Source organism: Macaca thibetana, chromosome 3 (assembly GCF_024542745.1).
Source record: "Macaca thibetana thibetana isolate TM-01 chromosome 3, ASM2454274v1, whole genome shotgun sequence".
Classification (NCBI taxonomy): Eukaryota; Metazoa; Chordata; class Mammalia; order Primates; family Cercopithecidae; genus Macaca; species Macaca thibetana.
Window position 1 is genome coordinate 136,631,123 of NC_065580.1, and position 20,597 is coordinate 136,651,719.

At 51.2% G+C, this 20,597-nt stretch overlaps 3 protein-coding genes across 6 annotated transcripts in view; 2 read left to right on the plus strand and 1 right to left on the minus strand.

Moving 5' to 3' along the window:
- Positions 1-20,597, plus strand: part of ABHD11 (abhydrolase domain containing 11) — a 997,569-nt gene that overhangs the window by 361,707 nt on the left and 615,265 nt on the right. The gene's annotated exons all lie outside the window — the stretch shown is intronic.
- CLIP2 (CAP-Gly domain containing linker protein 2) overlaps positions 1-20,597 on the minus strand; it is a 113,056-nt gene that overhangs the window by 47,613 nt on the left and 44,846 nt on the right. For all 4 annotated transcript variants that reach the window (XM_050783647.1, XM_050783644.1, XM_050783646.1 and 1 more), the window contains 2 exons: positions 15,302-15,858; positions 429-553 (listed from right to left, as the gene is read on the minus strand). In XM_050783647.1, coding sequence (XP_050639604.1) covers positions 429-553; positions 15,302-15,858 — 682 coding nt within the window. The remainder of the gene's footprint in view (positions 1-428; positions 554-15,301; positions 15,859-20,597) is intronic.
- RFC2 (replication factor C subunit 2) overlaps positions 14,547-20,597 on the plus strand; it is a 112,080-nt gene continuing 106,029 nt past the window's right edge. Inside the window, exon 1 of the mRNA XM_050783743.1 lies at positions 14,547-14,550. The gene's annotated coding sequence lies outside the window, so the exon portion shown is untranslated. The remainder of the gene's footprint in view (positions 14,551-20,597) is intronic.

A 20,597-nucleotide genomic window follows, 5' to 3' on the forward strand; every position in this document is an offset into this window, starting at 1 on the left:
GGCCAGGCTGGTCTCGAACACCTGATCTCAAGTGATCCACCTGCCTCGGCCTCCCAAAGGGCTAGGATTACAGGCATGACCCACCGTGCCTGGCCTCCCTCTCCTTTTTGAGGGCTCCCACCCCACTTAGCCATGAGTGACACGAAGAAGAGAACACGGGGACAGATACTCTTGGCGCTTGCCTGTGACTGTGCGACCTTGAACAATGACCTCTCTGGCCTCCATACTCTCATCTGTAAAATGGGATGATAATCCCACTATCCAGCTTAGTGGGCTGTTGGGAAAGAGGGAAGGGGAAAGGACTTATATTATGGTGTCTGACACTACATGCTGGACACTAGCTTCCTCCAATGTCCCATCTCCATCCCCTGCACCCACTCTGGGGAGAGGAACCCCCTCCCATGCTCCCCAGAAGAAGCCCACCATACCTGGTGCCCGCCACCGCCCCATCATTCTTCCCAAGGGGCTCGTCCAGCTCCACGCCACACCACTCGCCCTTGGCAAAGTCTGTCTCCCCCACGTACCGCACCACGCCAGTCTTCGTCCCGCCGACCTGTCAGCACACAGGGAGACTCAGGTCTAGAGGATGCAGTGGCACAGGCAGAGACGGCAGGGGCAACCAGCCCAGGCTAATCCCATCCATCCCTTCCAGCATGCAGAGGACACAGGAGCCAGGAATGGGGAGGGAGAGACACCCAAGGATGATTGAGAGGGAGACAGGTTAACCAGTGCCTCCCAGGGTTGACCCAGGCAAGAGCATAGGCTTTGAAGACAGACACACACACCTGCATTCAAACTCTATCACTTAGAAGCTATGTGTGCCTAGGCAGGTTACCTAACCTCTCTGAGCCTCAGCATCTTCATCTGTAAAAGGGTTTTCAGGGCTGGCCGTGGTGGCTCACGCCTGTAATCCCAGCACTTTGGGAGGCCAAGGTGGGCAGATCACCTGAGGTCAGGAGTTCAAGACCAGCCTGGCCAACAGGGTGAAACCCTGTCTCTACTAAAAATACAAAAATTAGCCAGGCCTGGTGGTGGGCACCTATAATCCCAGCTACTTGGGAGGCTGAGGCAGGAGAATCGCTTGAACCTGGGTGGCGGAGGTTGTGGTGAGCCGAGACTGCGCCAGTGCACTCCACCTGGGCAACAGAGTGAGACTCTGCCTCAAAAAAAATAAATAAATAAAATAAATAAAATAAAAAGGTTTTCATGAGAATTAAGCACTGTATATACGGTGTCTAGCATATACTAGAGTTTCAATAAATGGTAACCCTAAAAGTAGTTTCTCTTTTTCTTTCCTTCTTTTTTTTTGAGATAGGATCTTGCTCTGTTGCTCGGGCTGGAGTGCAGTGGTACAATTATAGCTCACTGCAGCCTCAAACTTTTGGGCTTAAGCAATCCTCCCACCTCAGCCTCCTGAGTAGCTGGGACTATAAGTGTGTGCCACCATACCCAGCTAAAATTTTAAAAAATTTTTTGTAGACACAGGATCTTCCTATGTTGCCCAGGCTGGTCTCAAATTTCTGGCCTCAAGTGATCCTCCTGCCTCAGCCTCCAGAGTAGCTGGGACAATAGGTATGTGCCACTATACCCAACTAAGTTTTAAAAATTTTTTTGTAGACACAGGGTCTTGATATGTTGCCCGAACTGGTCTCAAACTTCAGGCTTCAAGCAATCCTCCTGCCTCAGCCTCCCAAATGGCTAAAAGGCTGGGATTTATAGGGGTGAATCACCACACCAGGTCCATATCTAAATTTTTTTTTTTTTTGAGACAGCATTGATTCTCCTGCCTCGGCCTCCTGAGTAGCTGGGACTACAGGTGCGTGCCACCACGCCCAGCTGATTCTTGTATTCCATATCTAAATTTTGATCTGACTCCAGGTTTGCAGTACTATGACGAAGTGGATAGTACTCATAGATGAGGATGATGTATTGCAGTTACTTTTCCTTTCCAGAAAAATTTTTTCCCTGTAAATAACTATCTTTGATGATTGTCTGCCTAGTGGTTTTTGTTTGTTTGTTTTTTAAGACAGAGTCTCACTCTGTCACCCAGGCTGGAGTGCAGTGGCACGATCCTGGCTCATTGCAACCTCCACCTCCCAGGTTCAAGTGATTCTCCTGCCTCAGCCTCCTGATTAGCGGAGACTACAGGCATGCGCCACCATGCCCAGCTAATTTTTTAGTATATTAAGTAAAGATGGGGTTTCACCATGTTGGCCAGGCTGGTCTCATACTCCTGACCTCAAGTGATTCACCTGCCTTGGCCTCCCAAAGTGCTGGGATTACAGGTGTGAGCCACCGCACCTGGCCTGTCTGCCTAGTTTTAATAGTCTCAATGCTAATTCAACCCCAACTCTTTCAACAGTCTAAATCTCCTGCCAAGATGCTCAGAGGCATTGGGAATTCTATCAAGTTCTTTCTGAAGATGTCTCTCCCGGAGCCATGGGACCCACTCCGGGTTGGGCTGGCTGCTGGCCTCTCTGGAGTGTGGCCACTGGCCTGGAGTCTCCCGTCACTGTGACCCTGACAACCGCTTCACCTCTGTCCTGGGCTTGGTCCTGTTTTCTGGATTTCCTGCCTCTTCTTTCTTAGTTTACTACTTATTTTATTTTATTTTGTTTATTTATTTTGAGATGGAGTCTCGCTCTGTTGCCCAGGCTGGAGCGCAATGGCGTGATCTCGGCTCACTGAAACCTCCGCCTCCCGGGTTCAAGCAATTCTCCAGCCTTAGCCTCCAGAGTAGCTGGGATTATAGGCATTTGTCACCATGCCCAGCTAATTTTTGTATTTTTAGTAGAGACGGGGTTTCGCCATGTTGGCCAGGCTGGTCTTGCACTTCTGACCTTAGGTGATCTGCCCTCCTTGGCCTCCCAAAGTGCTGGGATTAAGGTGTGAGCCACCACGTCCGGCCAGTTTGCTACTTATTTTAGTAGAGAACATCTTCCCACAGCTTTCTAAGAAAAGGTGCATGAGGAGGTACATTTTTGAGCTTTCTATGTCTGAAAATGTTTTATTCTTTATTCTTTTTTGTTTTTTTTTGAGACTGGAATGCAGTAGCATGATCTCAGTTCACCACAACCTTGGCCTCCTGGGCAAGCGATCCTCCCACTTCAGCCTCCCATGTAGCTGGGACTACAGATGCAGGCCACCATACCTGGCTTTTTTTTTTTTTTTGTAGAGATGGGGTTTCTTCACGTTGCCCAGGCTGGTCTCAAACTCCTGGGCTCAAGCAATCCAGTTGCCTCAGCCTCCCAAAGTGCTTGTCTCAGATTACAGGCGTGAGCCACCGTGCCTGGCCAAAATATTTTATTCTATCTCATTCTTTTCTTTTCTCCTTCTCTCCTTCCTTCCTTCCTCTCTCTCTCTCTCTCTCTCTCTCTCTCTTCTTTCTTTCTTCTCCTTCCTCCCTCTCTCTCTCTTTCTTTTTTTGACAGGCTCTCTCTTTGTCACCCATGCTGGAGTGCAGTGGTGCAATCATGGCTCACTGCAACCTGGAACTCCTGGGTTCAAGTGATCCTCCCGCCTTGGCCTCCCAAGTACTTGGCATCCCCAAGTGCTCAGCACTTGGCATCCCAAGTGCTGAGATTAGAGCACACACCACGAGACCTAGCTAATTTTTAACATTTTCTGGTAGAGATGAGGTCTCACAATGTTGCCCAGCCTGGTCTTGAACTCTTGGCCTCAAACAATCTTCCTTCCTCAGCCTCCCAGAGTGCTGGAATTATAGGCATGACCCGGCCGGGCGCCGTGGCTCAAGCCTGTAATCCCAGCACTTTGGGAGGCCGAGATGGGCGGATCACGAGGTCAGGAGATCGAGACCATCCTGGCTAACACGGTGAAACCCCGTCTCTACTAAAAAATACAAAAAACTAGCCGGGCGCGGTGGCGGGCGCCTGTAGTCCCAGCTACTCAGGAGGCTGAGGCAGGAGAATGGCGTGAACCCGGGAGTCGGAGCTTGCAGTGAGCTGAGATCCGGCTACTGCACTCCAGCCTGTGCGGCAGAGCGAGACTCCGTCTCAAAAAAAAAAAAAAGGCATGACCCACTGTGCCTGGCTCACTCTTTTTTTTTTTTTTTTTTTTTTTTAATGGAGGTGTAAATTCACATAATGTAAAATTTACCTTTTTTTTTTTTTGAGACGGAGTCTTGCTCTGTCGCCCAGGCTGGAGTGCAGTGGCCGGATCTCAGCTCACTGCAAGCTCCGCCTCCCAGCTTTACGCCATTCTCCTGCCTCAACCTCCCGAGTAGCTAGGACTACAGGCGCCTGCCACCACGCCCGGCTAGTTTTTTTGTATTTTTTTAGTAGAGACGGGGTTTCACTGTGTTAGCCAGGATAGTCTCGATCTCCTGACCTTGTGATCTGCCCGTCTCAGCCTCCCAAAGTGCTGGGATTACAGGCTTGAGCCACCCCGCCCGGCCAATATTTACCATTTTAACCATCTTAAAACATACAGGGCCAAACATGGTGGCTCATGCCTGTAATCCTAGTGTTTTGGGAAGCTGGGGCAGGAGGATCACTTGAGGCCAGGACTTTGAGACTGGCCTGAGCAATATAGTGGGACTTCTATCTCTACAAAAAATAAAATAAAATACAACAATAAAAAATAAATATACAGGCCAGGAACAGTGGCTCAAACCTGTAATCCCAGCACTTTGGGAGGCCAAGGTGGATGGATCATCTGAGCTCAGAAATTTGAGACCAGCCTGGACAACATGGTGAAACCCCATCTCTACTCAAAATACAAAAATTAGCTGGGCTTGGTGGCGGGCGCCTATAATCCCAGCTACTCGGGAGGCAGAGACATGAGAATTGCTTGAACCTAGGAGGCGGAGGTTGCAGTGAGCTGAGATTGCGCCATTGCACTCTAGCCTGGGTGACAGAGCGAGACTCCATCTCAAAAAATAATAAAAATAAAAACATAATTCAGTAGCTTTGAGTATATTCACTACCATCACCACCGTCTAATACCCAGAACCATCATCCCAAAGAGAAGCTCCATACCCAGGAGAAATCACTGTCTATTCCATCTTTCTGGCAGCCCCTGAAAACCCTTAGTCTATTTCTAGCCTGTCTCTACAGATTTGCCTGTTATGGACACTTCATAGAAATGGAATCACACAGCCGGGTGCAGTGGCTCATGCCTGTAATCCCAGCACTTTGGGAGGCCGACGCAGGTGGATCACTTGAGGTCAGGAGCTAGAGACCAGCATGGCTAACATGGGGAAACACCGTCTCTACTAAAAAGATGAAAAATTAGCCGGGCGTGGTGGTGCACGCTTGTAATCCCAGGTACTCGGGAGGCTGAGACAGGAGAACCTGGGAGGCAGAGGTTGCAGTGAGCCGAGATCGTGCCACTGCACTCCAGCCTGGATGACAGAGTGAGACTTCGTCTAAAGAAAAAAAAAGAAAAGAAATAGAATCACACAATATGTGGCCATTTGTGTCTGGCTTTTTTCACTTAGCATCATGTCTTCAAGGTCCAATCATATTGCAGCAGGCATCAGTACCCCATTCTCTTCATGGCCAAATCATATTCCATGGTATGGGCAGAACACATTGTGCTTGTCCATCTGTTGATGGACAATGAGGGTTGTTTCTACTTTTTGGCTATTATGAATAATGTGGCTACAAATACTCTTGTACAAGTTTTTTTTTTTTTTTATTTTTGTACAGACGGAGTTTCACCATGTTGCTCAGGCTGGTCTTGAACTCCTGAGCTCAAGCGATCTGCCTGCCTTGGCCTCGCAAAGCACTGGGATTACAGGCATGAACCACTGCGCCTGACCTACTTACACAAGTTTTTGTGTGAACATGTGTTTTGAATTCTCTTGCTACCCTCATTCTTTTTTTAAGACACAGGGTCTCAATATGTTGCCTAGGCTGATCTCAAATTCCTGGGCTCAAGGGATCCTCCCATCTCAGCCTCCCAACACACTGGGATTACAGGCATGAGCCACGTCACCCAGCCACAAAGAGGTGCTTTGATGTAAGCCTTTTTCCATCCGCTGTCCGGGCTCCCTTTCAATCAAGAAACACCCTTATCAATCTGGGGAATTTTCTTGAATTAATTATTTGATTTTCTCCCCTCCTTTTTCGACATTCCCCTTTTCTGTAAACAGGTTCTCTAATGTTCTCTGTTGGCTCCTGTTCTTTTTTTTTTTTTTTTTGAGATGGAGTCACTCTGTTCCCTGGGCTGGAGTGCAGTGGCATGATCCCGACTCACTGTAATCTCTGCCTCCCAATTCTACTGCCTCAGCCTCCCGAGTAGCTGGGATTATAGGCGGCCGCCACCACACCCGGTTAATTTTTGTATTTTTAGTAGAGATGTGGTTTCACCATGTTGGCCAGGCTGGTCTCGAACTCCTGACCTTGTGATACACCCACCTTGGCCTCCCAAAGTGCTGGGATTACAGGTGTGAGCCCCCGCCCCCGGCCTGTTTCCTTTCTGTTCTAGTTCCTGAAATATTTTCTTAACTTTATCTTTTAACACTTCCGTGCAGTTTCTTATTTCTGTGATATTTTTCATTCCCCAGAGCTTTTTGTTCACTGAATATTTATACATACATGAATATTCATGAGCATGAATATTCATACTCACATATTCAGTGGCAGTTTTGTTCATATTTAATGGCTGTATCACCTTCTCTTATTTCTCAGAGGACCAGCTGTTTTCTCCAGAGAAGTTTCCTGTAATCTTCACTGTGGAGGGAGTAGCTGTGGCCGCCAGGGCTCGGGGAGCCACGTAGGGTTAGGGGGCACTTAGAATACACATGTTCGGCTGGGTGCGGTGACTCACGCCTGTAATCCTAACACTTTGGGTGGCTGAGGTGGGCAGATCATGAGGTCAGGAGATCGAGACCATCCTGGCTAACATGGTGAAACCCCATCTCTACTAAACATACAAAAAATTAGCCAGGCGTGGTGGGCGCCTGTAATCCCAGCTACTCGGGAGGCTGAGGCAGGAGAATGGTGTGAACCCGGGAGGTGGAGCTTGCAGTGAGTAGAAAGTGTGCCACTGCACTCCAGCCTGGGCGACAGAGCAAGACTCCGTCCCCCCCAAAAAAAAAAAAATTACACATGTTCACTTCATCCTCCTTTTTCAGTCCCTCCTGCCTGGGATCCTTCTACCCAATAATTCTCTATGATCTTCTCAGGGGGACCAAGTGTCCATACCAGACATCAGCTAGAGGAACAGTCACCAGGCAACGCAGGGACAGGGACGGGGTGGGGGATCTAAGGTGTTTTTGTTTTTGTTTTTATTTTATTTTATTTTATTTATTTACTTATTTATTTATTTATTTTTTTTTGAGACGGAGTCTCGCTCTGTCGCCCAGGCTGGAGTGCAGTGGCGCTATCTCGGCTCACTGCAAGCTCCGCCTCCCGGGTTTACGCCATTCTCCTGCCTCAGCCTCCCGAGTAGCTGGGACTACAGGCGCCCGCCACCTCGCCCAGCTAAAATTTTTTTGTATTTTTAGTAGAGACGGGGTTTCATTGTGTTAGCCAGGATGGTCTCGATCTCCTGACCTCGTGATCCGCCCATCTCGGCCTCCCAAAGTGCTGGGATTACAGGCTTGAGCCACCGCGCCCGGCCTGTTTTTGTTTTTAGAGGTAGGGTCTCCTTCTGTCACCCAGGCTGGAGTGCAGTGCTGCATTCATGGCTCACTGCAGCCTCAAACTTCTGGGCTCAAATGGTCCTCCCTCCTCAGCCTCCTGAGTAGTTGGGACTGCAGGCATGCGACGCCACACCTGAATAATTTTATTTTTTATTTTTTTAGAGACAGGGTCTCACTCTGTTGCCCAGGCTGGTCTGGAACTGCTGGGGTCAAGCAATCCTCCCACGTCAGCCTCCCACAGTGCTTGGATTACAAGTGTGAGCCACTGTGCATGGCCAGTCTTCTTCTTCTTCTTCTTTTTTTTTTTGAGACAGTCTCACTCTGTTTCCCAGGCTGGAGTGCAGCAGTGTGATCTCAGTTCACTGCAACCCCTGCCTCCCGGGTTCAAGAGATTGTCCTGACTCAGCTACCCAAGGAGCTTGAATTACAGGCGCCCGCCACCACACCTGGCTAACTTTGGTATTTTTAGTAGAGATGGAGTTTCACCATGTTGGCCAGGCCGGTCTCAAACTCCTGGCCTCAAGTGATTAGCCCACCCTGGCCTCTCAATGTGCTGGGATTATAGGTGTGAGCCACTGTGCCCAGCTGAATCTAAAGACTTTTAAACCAATTCTGTTCCTGGCCCCAATGGCAGCCTCATTTCTAGAGGCCAATATGTGGCCAGTTACTGAACATCCAGGGTTTCTGGATGGACACTGATTGCTTCTCCTCTTTCCCCGCCACTAGCTCTTTTTAAAAAAAGTTTCTCTTCATAGCTGGGTGTGGTGGCTCACACCTGTAATCCCAATACTTTGGGAGACCAAGGCAGGAGAATTACTTGAGTCCAGGAGTTCAAGACCAGCCTGGGCAACACAGCAAGACCCCCCTCTCTAAAAAAATTAAGAAACTAGCTGGGTGTGGTGGCACACACTTGTAGTCCCAACTACTCAGGAGGCTGAGTTGGGAGGAACGCTAGAACCCAGGAGTTTGAGGGTGCAGTGAGCTAGGATCATGCCACTGCACTCCAGCCTGAACAACACAGCAAGAAGCCATCTCAAAAAAAGAAAAACCCCAAACATCTCTTCAGTGTTGTTCTAGTGCAAATTCAGGAGGGATTTAAAATAAATGTGTATATTTATTTACCATGTTTATCTGAACCTAAATATTTTTTCTTCCCCCCGCCCCCCCTCTTTCTTTTTTTCTTGAGACAGAGTCTCATTCTTATTGCCCAGGCTGGAGTGCAATGGCAGGATCCCAGTTCACTGCAACTTTTGCCTCCTGGGTTCAAGCGATTCTCCTGCCTCAGCCTCCTGAGTAGCTGGGATTATAGGCGCCCGCCACCACGCCTGGCTAATTTTTGTACTTTTAGCAGAGACGGGGTTTCCCCATGTTGGCCAGGCTGGTCTCGAACCCCTGACCTCAGGTGATTGACCCACTTCAGCCTCCCAAAATGCTGGGATTATAGGTGTGAGTCACCGTGCCTGGCCTATGACTTTCTAAAATGTTAATTTCATTTTACTGCTGGACTCACTGTAATACCAGCACTTTGGGAGGCTGAGGTGGGTGGATCACTTGAGGCCAGGAGTTCAAGACCATCCTGGCAACATGAAGAAACTCTGTCTCACTAAAAAATACAAAAATTAGCCAGATGGGTGGTGCACGCTTGTAATCCTAACTACTTGGGAGGATGAGGCATGAGAATCGCTTGAACTTGGGAGGTAGAGGTTGCAGTGAGTCAAGATCGTGCCACTGCACTCCACTCTGGGCGACAGAGCCAGACTCTGTCTAAAAAAAAAATTTTTTAAATAATAATTTACAAAAAATATTAAATAATAATTTATTTAATAATTAACAATAAATAAAATGTTAATTTCTCTTGACACCCCAAGTATGCCTCAAGTGTGCCTAAGTAAATCCAGCTCCCCAATTAGAACTAGCTCCTGTCCCACCATCTCCTAGGGCCAACTACGTGCGCCTGGCACATGAAAGACAAGAATTCCAAATCTGACATTTCCATGAGACGGGCACTGTTACCACATTCATGGAAGAAGAGACTGAAGTTCAGAGTAGTCAGGGAGTGAAAGCCAGGTGGATCTCTTCTTACTACACTCTGTGGCCCTCTCAATCTCAGCTGGGCTTGATTCCAGACCGGACCCCACCTTCCTTTGTCTCCTTCTTGGGTAGGGCTCTGGTGTCTCTGCCACTGAGGCCTGTCTGTGAGTCTAGGTTGGTTCTCTCTGGTCTCTGGCCTTCAGGTGGGGTTACTTTCTCAGCCCCTCCTCTCTGGCACCAGGTTTCTGCCACTCTGTCTACACAATGAGTCTTGGATCCTGCTTCTCTGTAATTCCAACCTGGAATGTCCTTTCTCTTCCCTAGCCTAAATCCTAAACTAGGCTGGGCTCGGTGGCTCATGCCTATAATCCCAGCACTCTGGGAGGCTGAGGCAGGAGGATTGCTTGAGGCTGGGAATTTGAGGCCAGCCTGAGGAACATAGCGAGACCCCCATCTCTACAAAAAATTTAAAAAATTAAAAAATTAGGCAGGCATGGTGGTGCACGTCTGTAGTCCCAGATTCTCAGGAGGCTGAGGCAGGAGGATCACTTGAGCCTAAGAGTTTGAGGCTGCAGTGAGCTATGACTGCACCACTGCACTCCATCCTGGGTGACAGAGCGAGACCTTGTCTCAAAAAAAAAAGTGCTAGGCACAGTGTCTAGTGTGAGGTATGTACCTAGAAAGCAATGTGTCAACCATAGGATGCAATCTACTTAAAGATTGAGAAGTCAAGGTCAAGGTAGCCCAGCCCCCTTGCTGCTGCCAACCCTGCAGACAGGTCAGGTCTTAGCAGACACTTCTAGAGCAGTGGCAGTGTCCACCTCGTGCCCCTCTCTTGCACACCACACCCTGAGATGGTCAGAAGCTCCCACACCCTGCAGGGAGAGCAGGTACAGGGGGAATGCCAGGCGGGATCAAACTGGCCTCAAACCTGCTGCTCCCCAATCCAGCGAGCAATCTAGGCTGGTCGGTAACCCCCAGAGCCTCCACTTCCCGCCCTAGCAGAGTCACAGGCCCATGCCCAGGGCACTCCCACGATATTAGTCAGACTGTGCACAGCCATAGCTCCTTGCAGACTATGACACATTCTCACATCCACCAGTTCTCTCTCTCCTTTTTTTTTTGAGACAGCATCTCACTCTGTTGCCCTGGCTGGAGTGCAGTGGTCTGATCATGGCTCACTGCAGGCTTGACTCCCTAAGCTCAAGTGATCCTCCCATCTCAGCCTCCCTAGTAGCTGGGAGCATACGCATGCACTGCCATACCTGGCTTTTTTTTTTTTTTTTTTATTTTTAGTAGAGACAGGGTCTTGCTACATTGCCCAGGCTGGTTTCCAACTCCTGACCTTGACTGATCTGCCTGTCTTGGCCTCCCAAAGTGCTGAGATTACAGGCGTGAGCCACCGTGCCCGGCTGCCATCAGCTCTCTTAATGCTCCCCAAAAAAAGCATAGAACAAAACAAGAGTGCTGGGCCATGGCCATTTTGCTGAACGGACACATGGCAAGTGAATCAATGAATGAATGAGGATGAGGCTCTATAAGTGACTTGTCCAATAACACAGACCCAGGCCTGATTTCCCTGCTGTGCCCACCCCCAGCAGGTGCCCTCAGACCCCGGAGATCCTGAAGGACAGGTCAGGGAGACTAAGCCGTTTGCCCGGGTCCTGTTGGCTGGGTTTGGCGTTCCTGAGAACCACAAGAGGAAGAGCAGAGTGACAGTCCCAAAACAAGTTCTTTGGACAGGATGGTGCAGGGGGCCAGGAGTCCAGCCTCCTTCCTGGGCACTGCTGTTCCTGCTCCAGTCTGGTTTTTTTTTTTTTTTTTGAGATGGAGTCTTGCTGTGTTGCCCAGGCTGGAATGCAGTTGCACCCTCTCGGCTTACTGCAACCTCCACCTCTCAAGTTCAAGTGATTCTCCTGCCTCAACCTCCTGAGTAGCTAGGATTACAGGTGCCCGTCCCCATGTATTTTTTAGTAGAGATGGGGTTTCCCCATGTTGCCCAGGCTGGTCTCAAACTCCTGACCTCAGGTGATCTGCCTACCTTGGCCTCCCAAAGTGCTGGGATTACAGGTGTGAGCCACCACGCCCGGCCCCTGCTCCACTCTTGCCCCCTCCGATCCCATCCCCACCAAGCAGCAGGTGCGATGTCCTTAACCCAGGAATCCGTCACGTGGCTGCAGCTTCCACCGCTACCTCGACTCTTATAGCAAAGACCCAGCTCCATCCCAGACTCCTGGCCCTGTGGGGTCACCCAGGTCAGCCTCTGGGCTGTGATCTTTCCCTGGCTTCCCCCACTGACCACTCAGCCTCCCTGCTCTTTTCAGTTTTTTTTTTTTCTAGTCTCGCTCTGTCACCCAGGCTGGAGTGCAATGGCACTATCTCGGCTCGCTGCAATTTCCACCTCCTAGGTTCAAGTGATTCTCCTGCCTCAGCCTCTCGAGTAGCTCAGGCTACAGGCACCCACCACCACACCCGGCTAATTTTTGTATTTTTAGTAGAGAGGGGGTTTCACCGTACTGGTGAGGATGGTCTCAAACTCCTGGCCTCAGGTGATCTACCTGCCTCAGCCTCCCAAAGTGCTGGGATTACAGGTGTGAACCATCGCGCCGGGCCTCTTCTCACAGTTTCTCTAGTCTCTCAGCCCACGGGTCTCTGCCTGGCATGATGTTCTGGCCCCACATCACTAGGCCGATGCCAGGCCATTCCCTAAGTTCTGCCCTCACACCATTCCTCGGGGCAACGTCCCCACCAGGCCAGGCTCTGAGAGCACCACGGCACACTTGGCAGACTCTATAAGGAGACACTAATATCTGTGGTCACTGGCCTCGTGGTCTGTCTCCTGTAAGTTGGAGATGGCTGGAGGGCAGGGACCACATCTGGCCATGCTCACCACCAGGTCACCCAGGGGAAGTTCTGTCCAGGGGAACCAGGCTAGCAAAGGCTTGGTGCCAGGTGTGGTGGCATGGGCCTGTAGTCCCAGCTTCTTGGGAGGCTGAGGCAGGAGGATTGCTTGAGACCAAGTTTGAGGCTGCCGTGAGCTATGACTGCACCACTGCACCCCATCCTGGGCAACAGAACAAGACCCTGTTTAAAAAAAAAAAAAAAAAAAAAAAAGCAGAGCCCTCACCCTGGCCAGGGCAGAGAGGGACACAGCTCAGTGGGCAGGCACTTGTCACTTCAGACAAGTTATTAAACTTTCCTGAGGCTGGGCGCGGTGGCTCACTCCTGTAATCCCACCACTTTGGGAGGCCGAGATGGGCAGGTCAAGAGATCAAGACCATGCTGGCCAACATGGTGAAACCCCACCTCTACTAAAAATATAAACAATTAGCTGGGCATGGTGGCATGTGCCTGTAGTCCTAGCTACTCGCGAGGCTGAGGCAGGAGGATTGCTTGAACCTGGGAGGCAGAGGTTGCAGTGAGCCGAGATCGCGCCACTGCGCTCCAGCCTGGCGACAGAGCAAAACTAGAAAACAAAACAAAACAAAACAAAACAAAAAAACTTCCCTGAGCCTCAGTTTCCCCATCCATAAAGTAAGGATGATAAAACCACATCACAGCACTGGCTTGAGGATTCAACAGGGCCATGGGTGTAAACATCTCCTCTCATACCCCTGCCCACAACCCCAAAGGCTCTTTCCAGAAACCTCCAGGAGAAACCTTTGCCAGGTTCTCAGAGCAGGGAGGGAGGACCCTAGGCAGTAATACTCTTTGGGGGTCCCTGCTCTGGGTCCCCAGACCCCCTGCCCTTCTCCACTCGGCTTTGGAGCTCCAAGCCTGTGCTCCCCACCTTGGGTTGGAATGACTTCCCACCTTCCCCCAGGAAGCTTTGCAGAATGGACACAGGGACCCCTGCCCCACCGACAGCTCCTCATACCCCAGGCCCAGAAGGCCCCATCAGGGACTTCCTTGTACCCTGTGAGTCTCTTCCCAATGCTGTGGTCCCAGGCGTAGGGTTAGCCCAAGGCCACCACAGCCTGGTTGGATAGGAAAACACAGCCCTGTCCCGTCCACCTGACCACCACCAACCCAGGTCACTGCTGTATTCATACTCTAGAAGACTTGGGGGTCACTGACCCCTTTCCAACCTGGCCCTAACAGCTGGGACTAGTGGAGAAGAGGCGCCCCTGGCAGGAAGCTGTCAGCTCCAGCGACCCAATTCTCTCAACTTCAACAACACTGATCACTCGGGTTGTAGCTGATAAGGTGTCTGCACCTCCTGGCCCTGGGCAAGGGGTTATTACCATTATTATTATTATTGCGTTTTTGAGACAGAGTCTCATTCTATCACCCAGGCTGGAGTGCAGTGGTGTGATCTCAGCTCACTGCAATCTCTCCCTCCTGGGTTCGAGTGATTCTCCCGCCTCAGCTTCCCAAGTAGCTGGGATTACAGGCATGGGCCACCATGCCCAGCTAATTTTTGCGTGTGCACTATAGGCACATGCCATCACAGCTGGCTAATGTTTGTATTTTTAGTAGAGGTGGTGTTTCGCCATGTTGGCTAGGCTGGTCTCAAAATCCTGACCTCAGGTGATCTGCCCGCCTTGGCCTCCCAAAGTGCTGGGATTACAGGTGTGAGCCACCATGCCTGGCCTTATTATTATTATTATTATTGAAACAGAGTCTGGCTCTGTCACCCAGGCTAGAGTGTAGTGGCACCACCTTGGCTCACTGCAACCTCTAACTCCCAGGATCAAGCCATCCTCCCACCACAGCCTCCTGAGTAGCTGGGAGTACAGGGCCATGCACCATGCCCAGCTAATATTTTTTGTATTTTTTTGTAAAGACAGGGTCTCACTATGTTGCCTAGGCTGGTCTTGAACTACTGGGCTCAAGTGATCCTCCCACCTCAGCCTCCCAAAGTGCTAGGATTACAAGCATGAATCACTGTGCCTGGCCAGGACCAGGGGTCTTGAGAACATCCAGTTCCCAGCCTTTTCCAGTACATGCCTGGCACGTGCATGTGGATGAGTTGGATCAGTAGATAATATCAATAATGGCCAAAATGTATGTGGTACGTAGTATTAGGCACTGTCTAAAATGAGTGATACATTTTAATGCATCTCCAACTACGACTGAAGTATGATTAAAATTCCCATTTTGGTGGGGCACGGTGGCTCACACCTGTAATCCCAGCACTTTGGGAGGCCAAGGCGGGTGGATCACCTGAGGTCGGGAGTTCGAGACCAGCGTGGTCAACATGGTGAAACCCCGTCTCTACTAAAATACAAAAATTAGCTGGGCATGGTGGCCCATGCCTGTAATCCCAGCTACTTGAGAGGCTGAGGCAGGAGAATCGCTTGAACCCGGGAGGTGGAGGTTGCAGCCGGCTGAAATCATGCCACTGCACTCCAGCCTGGATGACAAGAGCAAAACTCCATCTCAAAAAAAAAAAAAAAAAAAAAAAAAAATCCCATTTTACCGATAGAAAGAGTGAGGCCCAGAAAGTTTAAGACACTTGCCCAGGGTCACACAGCAACAGTCTCCTGTCTTGTCACTCTGTATGGTCCTGATGAGGAATGGGTATCCCAGGCTGGACCCTGTCCGAGACCCCTTTGAGTCCCCACCCTGCCCAGCCCGGGGGGGCCAGCTCGGCCAAGTGAGGCGGAGCAGGGGAGGGAAGGGAGGCTGGGCCCAGAGCCCAGTACTGCCGGCACTCACCAGCACACGGTCTCCCAGGCGCAGGTCCTTGTCGCCCCGCTTCACAGAGCCGCTGTCGGAAAGGTTGGAGCCTGACTCGTTGCCCGTCTTCACGGAGCTGTTGAGGACGCTCTCCCGCAGGGGGATGACGCGGCTGGTCAGCGGGGGTGTGGCCGTGCCCGAATGCAATGACAGGTTCTGGGCAGTCAGTGACTCCACGGAGTGGGCATCACTCCCCGAGCCCTCGGCCGTGGGCTGCCGGGTCAGCTTGGAGGGCCGCGTGAAGATACCCTGGAGGGCCGGGCACTCGAAGTAGCGCACGCCGCCCACCGCGCCATCGTTCTTGCCCACCGGGTCGTCCAGCACCACGCCGGCCCACTGGCCCGGTGCGAACTGCGTCTCGCCCAGGTACTGCACCACGCCTGGCTTCACGCCATTCACCCACACCCGCTCGCCCACCACAAAGTCCCCCAGGAAGTCATCCCCCACTTCCGCCGCCTTGGGGCCCGGCTTCTCGGGGGCAGCAGCTGCGGCCGGGGAGGAGGAGGGTCCGGATGACTGCTTGTGCAGCGGGGAGCCTGCAGAGAAGGAGAGGGAGAGGGAAAGAGGTGGCTGTTAGGGCTGGCGTGGAACTGGCCCCTGGGTGGCCCCAGGTGCACAGAGTCTAGGGTTGGGAGGTGACTGATTTGTATTTTTGGGTAGAGATGGAGTTTCACCATGTCGGCCAGGCTGGTCTCAAACTCCTGACCTCAAGTAATCCGCCTGCCTTGGCTTCCCAAAGTGCTGGGATTGTAGGCATGAGGCACCACACCTAACCCTTATTTATTTGTTTTTTGAGACAGGGTCTTGCTCTGTCACCTAGACTAGAGTGCATTGGCGAGATCATGGCTCACTGCAGCCTTGACTTCCTGGGCTCCAGCGATGCTCCCACCTCAGCCTCCTGAGTAGCTGAAATCACAGACACCTGCCACTACACTGGGCTAATTTTTGTATTTTTTGTAGAGATGAGGTCTTGCCATGGAAACCAAGGCAGGAATGGTTGGCTGTGTGGTCTTGGGCCGGTCCTCCTCAGGTCTCCCCCTACTCCTCCAGCCCTCCAGAGTGTCCCCAGGAAAGTATGCCCTCAGAAGCAATGTTTCCAGGCTGGGCGCGGTGCCTCACGCCTGAAATCCCAGCACTTCGGGAGGCCGAGGCAGGCAGATCACTTGAGATCAGGAGTCCCAGACCAGCCTGACCAATATGGTGAAACCCCGTCTCTACTAAAAATAAAATAATTAGCCGGGTGTGGCCGGGCGCGGTAGCTCAAGCCTGTAATCCCAGCACTTTGGGAGGCTGAGGCGGGCAGATCACGAGGTCAGGAGATCGAGACCATCCTGGCTAACACGGTGAAACCCCGTCTCCACTAAAAAAAATACAAAAAAACTAGCCAAGCGAGGTGGCAGGCGCCTGTAGTCCCAGCTACTCGGGAGGCTGAGGCAGGAGAATGGCATAAACCTGGGAGTCGGAGCTTGCAGTGAGCCGCGATCCGGCCACCGCACTCCAGCCTGGGCAACAGAGCTAGACTCCGTCTCAAAAAAAAAAAAAAAAAAAAAAAATTAGCCGTGTGTGGTGTCGGGCGCCTGTAATCCCAGCTACTCAGGAGGCTGAGGTGGGAGGATCACTTGAACCTGGGAGGTGGAGGTTGCAGTGAGCTGAAATCATACCACTTTACTCCAGCCTGGGGGAAAGAGAAAGACTTCATCTCAAAAACAAAAACAAAAACAAAAACACAAAAGCAAAACAAACACAGAAGCAATGGCTTTCCACTTCTCAAGGGAACTGTAAGTCCCGGGCCAGGGATGAACCCATTCTCAAAGATTATAAGCCACCTCCCCGGCCGGGCGCGGTGGCTCAAGCCTGTAATCCCAGCACTTTGGGAGGCCGAGACGGGTGGATCACGAGGTCAGGAGATCGAGACCATCCTGGCTAACACGGTGAAACCCCGTCTCTACTAAAAAATACAAAAAAACTAGCCGGGCGAGGTGGCAGGCGCCTGTAGTCCCAGCTACTCGGGAGGCTGAGGTAGGAGAATGGCGTGAACCCGGGAGGCGGAGCTTGCAGTGATCTGAGATCCGGCCACTGCACTCCAGCCAGGGGGACAGAGTGAGACTCCGTCTCAAAAAAAAAAAAATAAGCCACCTGCCCACCGGGTGGGCTCAGGCCCTCAGCTGTTGACCTGAGACCCCCTGTGGCCCCATGTGTGACCCAGATGTTGTGCAAGTGGTCCCCGAGACCCCCATCCTCGCCCTCAGACAGTTACAGGGCACACAAAAGGCTCCCAGCCTATTTTCTAATAGAGGGACACAGCCACAGACTTCCTGCATAAAGATGTCCCCTTCTGTCTCTCTTGGGACAGAAAAGAAAACCCTCCTGACTCTCTCCTGGGCGCCCCCTTCTCTCCCCTCCCCAAGCTGCAGCCCAGCCTAAGGCCTCCGGGTCCACAGACCCAGGAAGGTGGAAAGGTGGCTAGGTTTGGTGGCTCATGCCTGTAATCCCAGCATTTTGGGAGGCTGAGGCAGGCGTATCACCTGAAGTCAGGAGCTCAAGACCAGCCTGGCCAACATGGTGAAACTCCATCTCTACTGAAAATACAAAAAAATTAGCAGAACGTAGTGGTGGGTGCCTATAATCCCAGCTACTCAGGAGGCTAAGACAGGAGAATCGCCTGAACCCGGGAGGCAGAGGTTGCAGTGAGCTGAGACAGCACCACTGACTCCAGCCTGGGTGACAAAGTGAGACTCCATCTCAAAAACACAAACAAACAAAACAAAACAAACAAAAAACAACCATAGTAATCACAGGCTTGCATGAGGCTCCGTGCTAAGAGCTTAAGATACGATAGCTCATCTGATGCCCAACTGCCCCCATTTCACAGATGAGAAAACTGAGGCTCAGAGATACAAGGTGCTTCACCTGAGCTCCCAGACAATAGGCAGCAGAGCTGATTTGGTTTGGCTGTGTCCCCACCCAAATCTCATCTTGAATTGAAGCTCCCATAATTCCCACGTTTTGGGAGGTACACAGTGGGAGCTGAATGAATCACGGGGGTGGTTTTCCCATACTGTTGTCGTGGTAGTGAATAAGTCTCACAAGATCTGGTGATTTTATAAGAGGTCTCCCCTTCCACTTGGCTCTCATTCTCTCTCGTCTGCTGCCATGTAAGACGTGCCTTTTGCCTTCTGCCACTATTGTGAGGCCTCCCCGGCCACATGGAACTGTGAGTCCATTAAACTTCTTTTTCTTTATAAATTACCCAGTCTCGTGCCAAGCACAGTGGCTCATGCCTATAATCCCAGCACTTTGGGGGGCAGATCACTTGAGGTCAGGAGTTTGAGACCAGCCTGGCCAACATGGGGAAACCCCGTCTCTACTGAAAATACAAAAATTAGGCTGGGCGCGGTGGCTCAAGCCTGTAATCCCAGCACTTTGGGAGGCCGAGACGGGGGGATCACGAGGTCAGGAGATCAAGACCATCCTGGCTAACACAGTGAAACCCCGTCTCTACTAAAAAATACAAAAAACTAGCCGGGCGAGGTGGCGGGCACCTGTAGTCCCAGCTACTCGGGAGGCTGAGGCAGGAGAATGGCGTAAATCCGGGAGGCGGAGCTTGCAGTGAGCCGAGATCCGGCCACTGCACTCCAGCCTGGGCGACAGAGCGAGACTCTGCCTCAAAAAAAAAAAAAAAAAAAAAAAAAAAAATTAGCCAAGAGTGGTGGCATATGCCTGTAGTCCCAGCTACTTGGGAGGCTGAGGCACGAGAATAGCTTGAACCCAGGAGGCAGAAGTTACAGTGAGCAGAGATGGCGCCACTGCACTCCAGCCTGGGTGATAGAGCAAGACCCTATCTCAAGAAAAGAAATAAAAAGAAAAGAAAAGAAAAGAGAAAGAAAATAAAATAATCCAGGCACAGTGGCTTACAACTGTAATCCCAGCACTTTGGGAGGTCGAGGCAGGCAGATCACTTGAGTCCAGGAGTTCAAGACCAGCCTCGGCAACATAGCAAGATTCCCATCTCTTAAAAATAAATAAATAAATAAAATAAGCTGGGTGCAGTGGTACAGCCTCTAATCCCAGCTACTTGGGAAGCTGAGACGGGAGGATGACTTGACCCCAGGAGGTCAAGACCAGTGTGGGCAACATAGCAAGACCCTGTCTCTATAAAAAACAAATATAATATATAACAAAATAAAATAATTAAAATAGCATCTACATTTATGAAGTGCCAACTGCATGTTCCTCAATGGACAGAGCACTTTTTTTTTTTTTTTTGAGTCGGAGTCTCGCTCTGTTGCCCAGGCTGGAGTACACTGGTGCAATCTCAGCTCACTCCAACCTCTGCTCCCCGAGTTCAAGTGATTCTCCTGCCTCAGCTTCTTAAGTAGCTGGGATTACAGGCATGCACCACCATGCCGGGCTACTCATTATAAGAACACATCATATTTTTACCTTGCAGATTTGGAAACAGGGTAAGGTCATCCAGGCCGAGTAGGACACCCAGCTGGTCTGGCTTCAGAACCCTCCCTCTTTTGTTTTTTTGAGACAGAGTCTCACTCTGTTGCCCAGGCTGGAGTCCCCAGGTTGGAGTGCAATGGCGCAATCTCTGCTCACCACAACCTTCGCCTCCCAGGTTCAAGAAATTCTCATGCCTCAGCCTCCTGTGTAGCCAGGATTATAGGTGTGCGCCAGCACGCCAGGCTATTTTTTTTTTTTTTTTTGGAGATGGGGTTTTGCCATGTTGGCCGGGCTGGTCTCAAACTCCTGGCCTCAAGCGATCCTCCTACCTTGGCTTCCCACAGTGCTGGGATTATAGGTGTGAGCTACCATGCCGAGCCAGAACCATTCGTCTTGACCACACGCACAGTGGGTGCCTGGCAGGCGCCAGCTCCTACCCCATATCCATTTCTAGGGCACTTTCCTATGCAGACAGAGAGCTCTGTGACCTCTGCTAACTGAACAGAACCGCTGTAGCCCAGCTAAGATCTGTTTCTACCCGCCCTCCGTGCTTAGAGCCCAGAGAAGGGTCCCTAGGTGGAAGGTGACCCAGCATGGCTATTCTTGGTGAGAAGCTGCCTGCTCAGCTGTCCTTGTCCCCAGCTGTCCCGGCCCAGGCGGACCCTCAGGTAATCTCTCCCCGACTCCCTCCCCTCCCAGGGGTCACAGGCCCAGGGTCCAGCTGTTTCAACAGCTGCAAAAATCCAAGCCACGAGCCCATGGCAACTGCACGTGGTACTTCGCTTCATTCTTCCTCTCAGTAGTGGGACCCTCAGCTGCCCCCGCA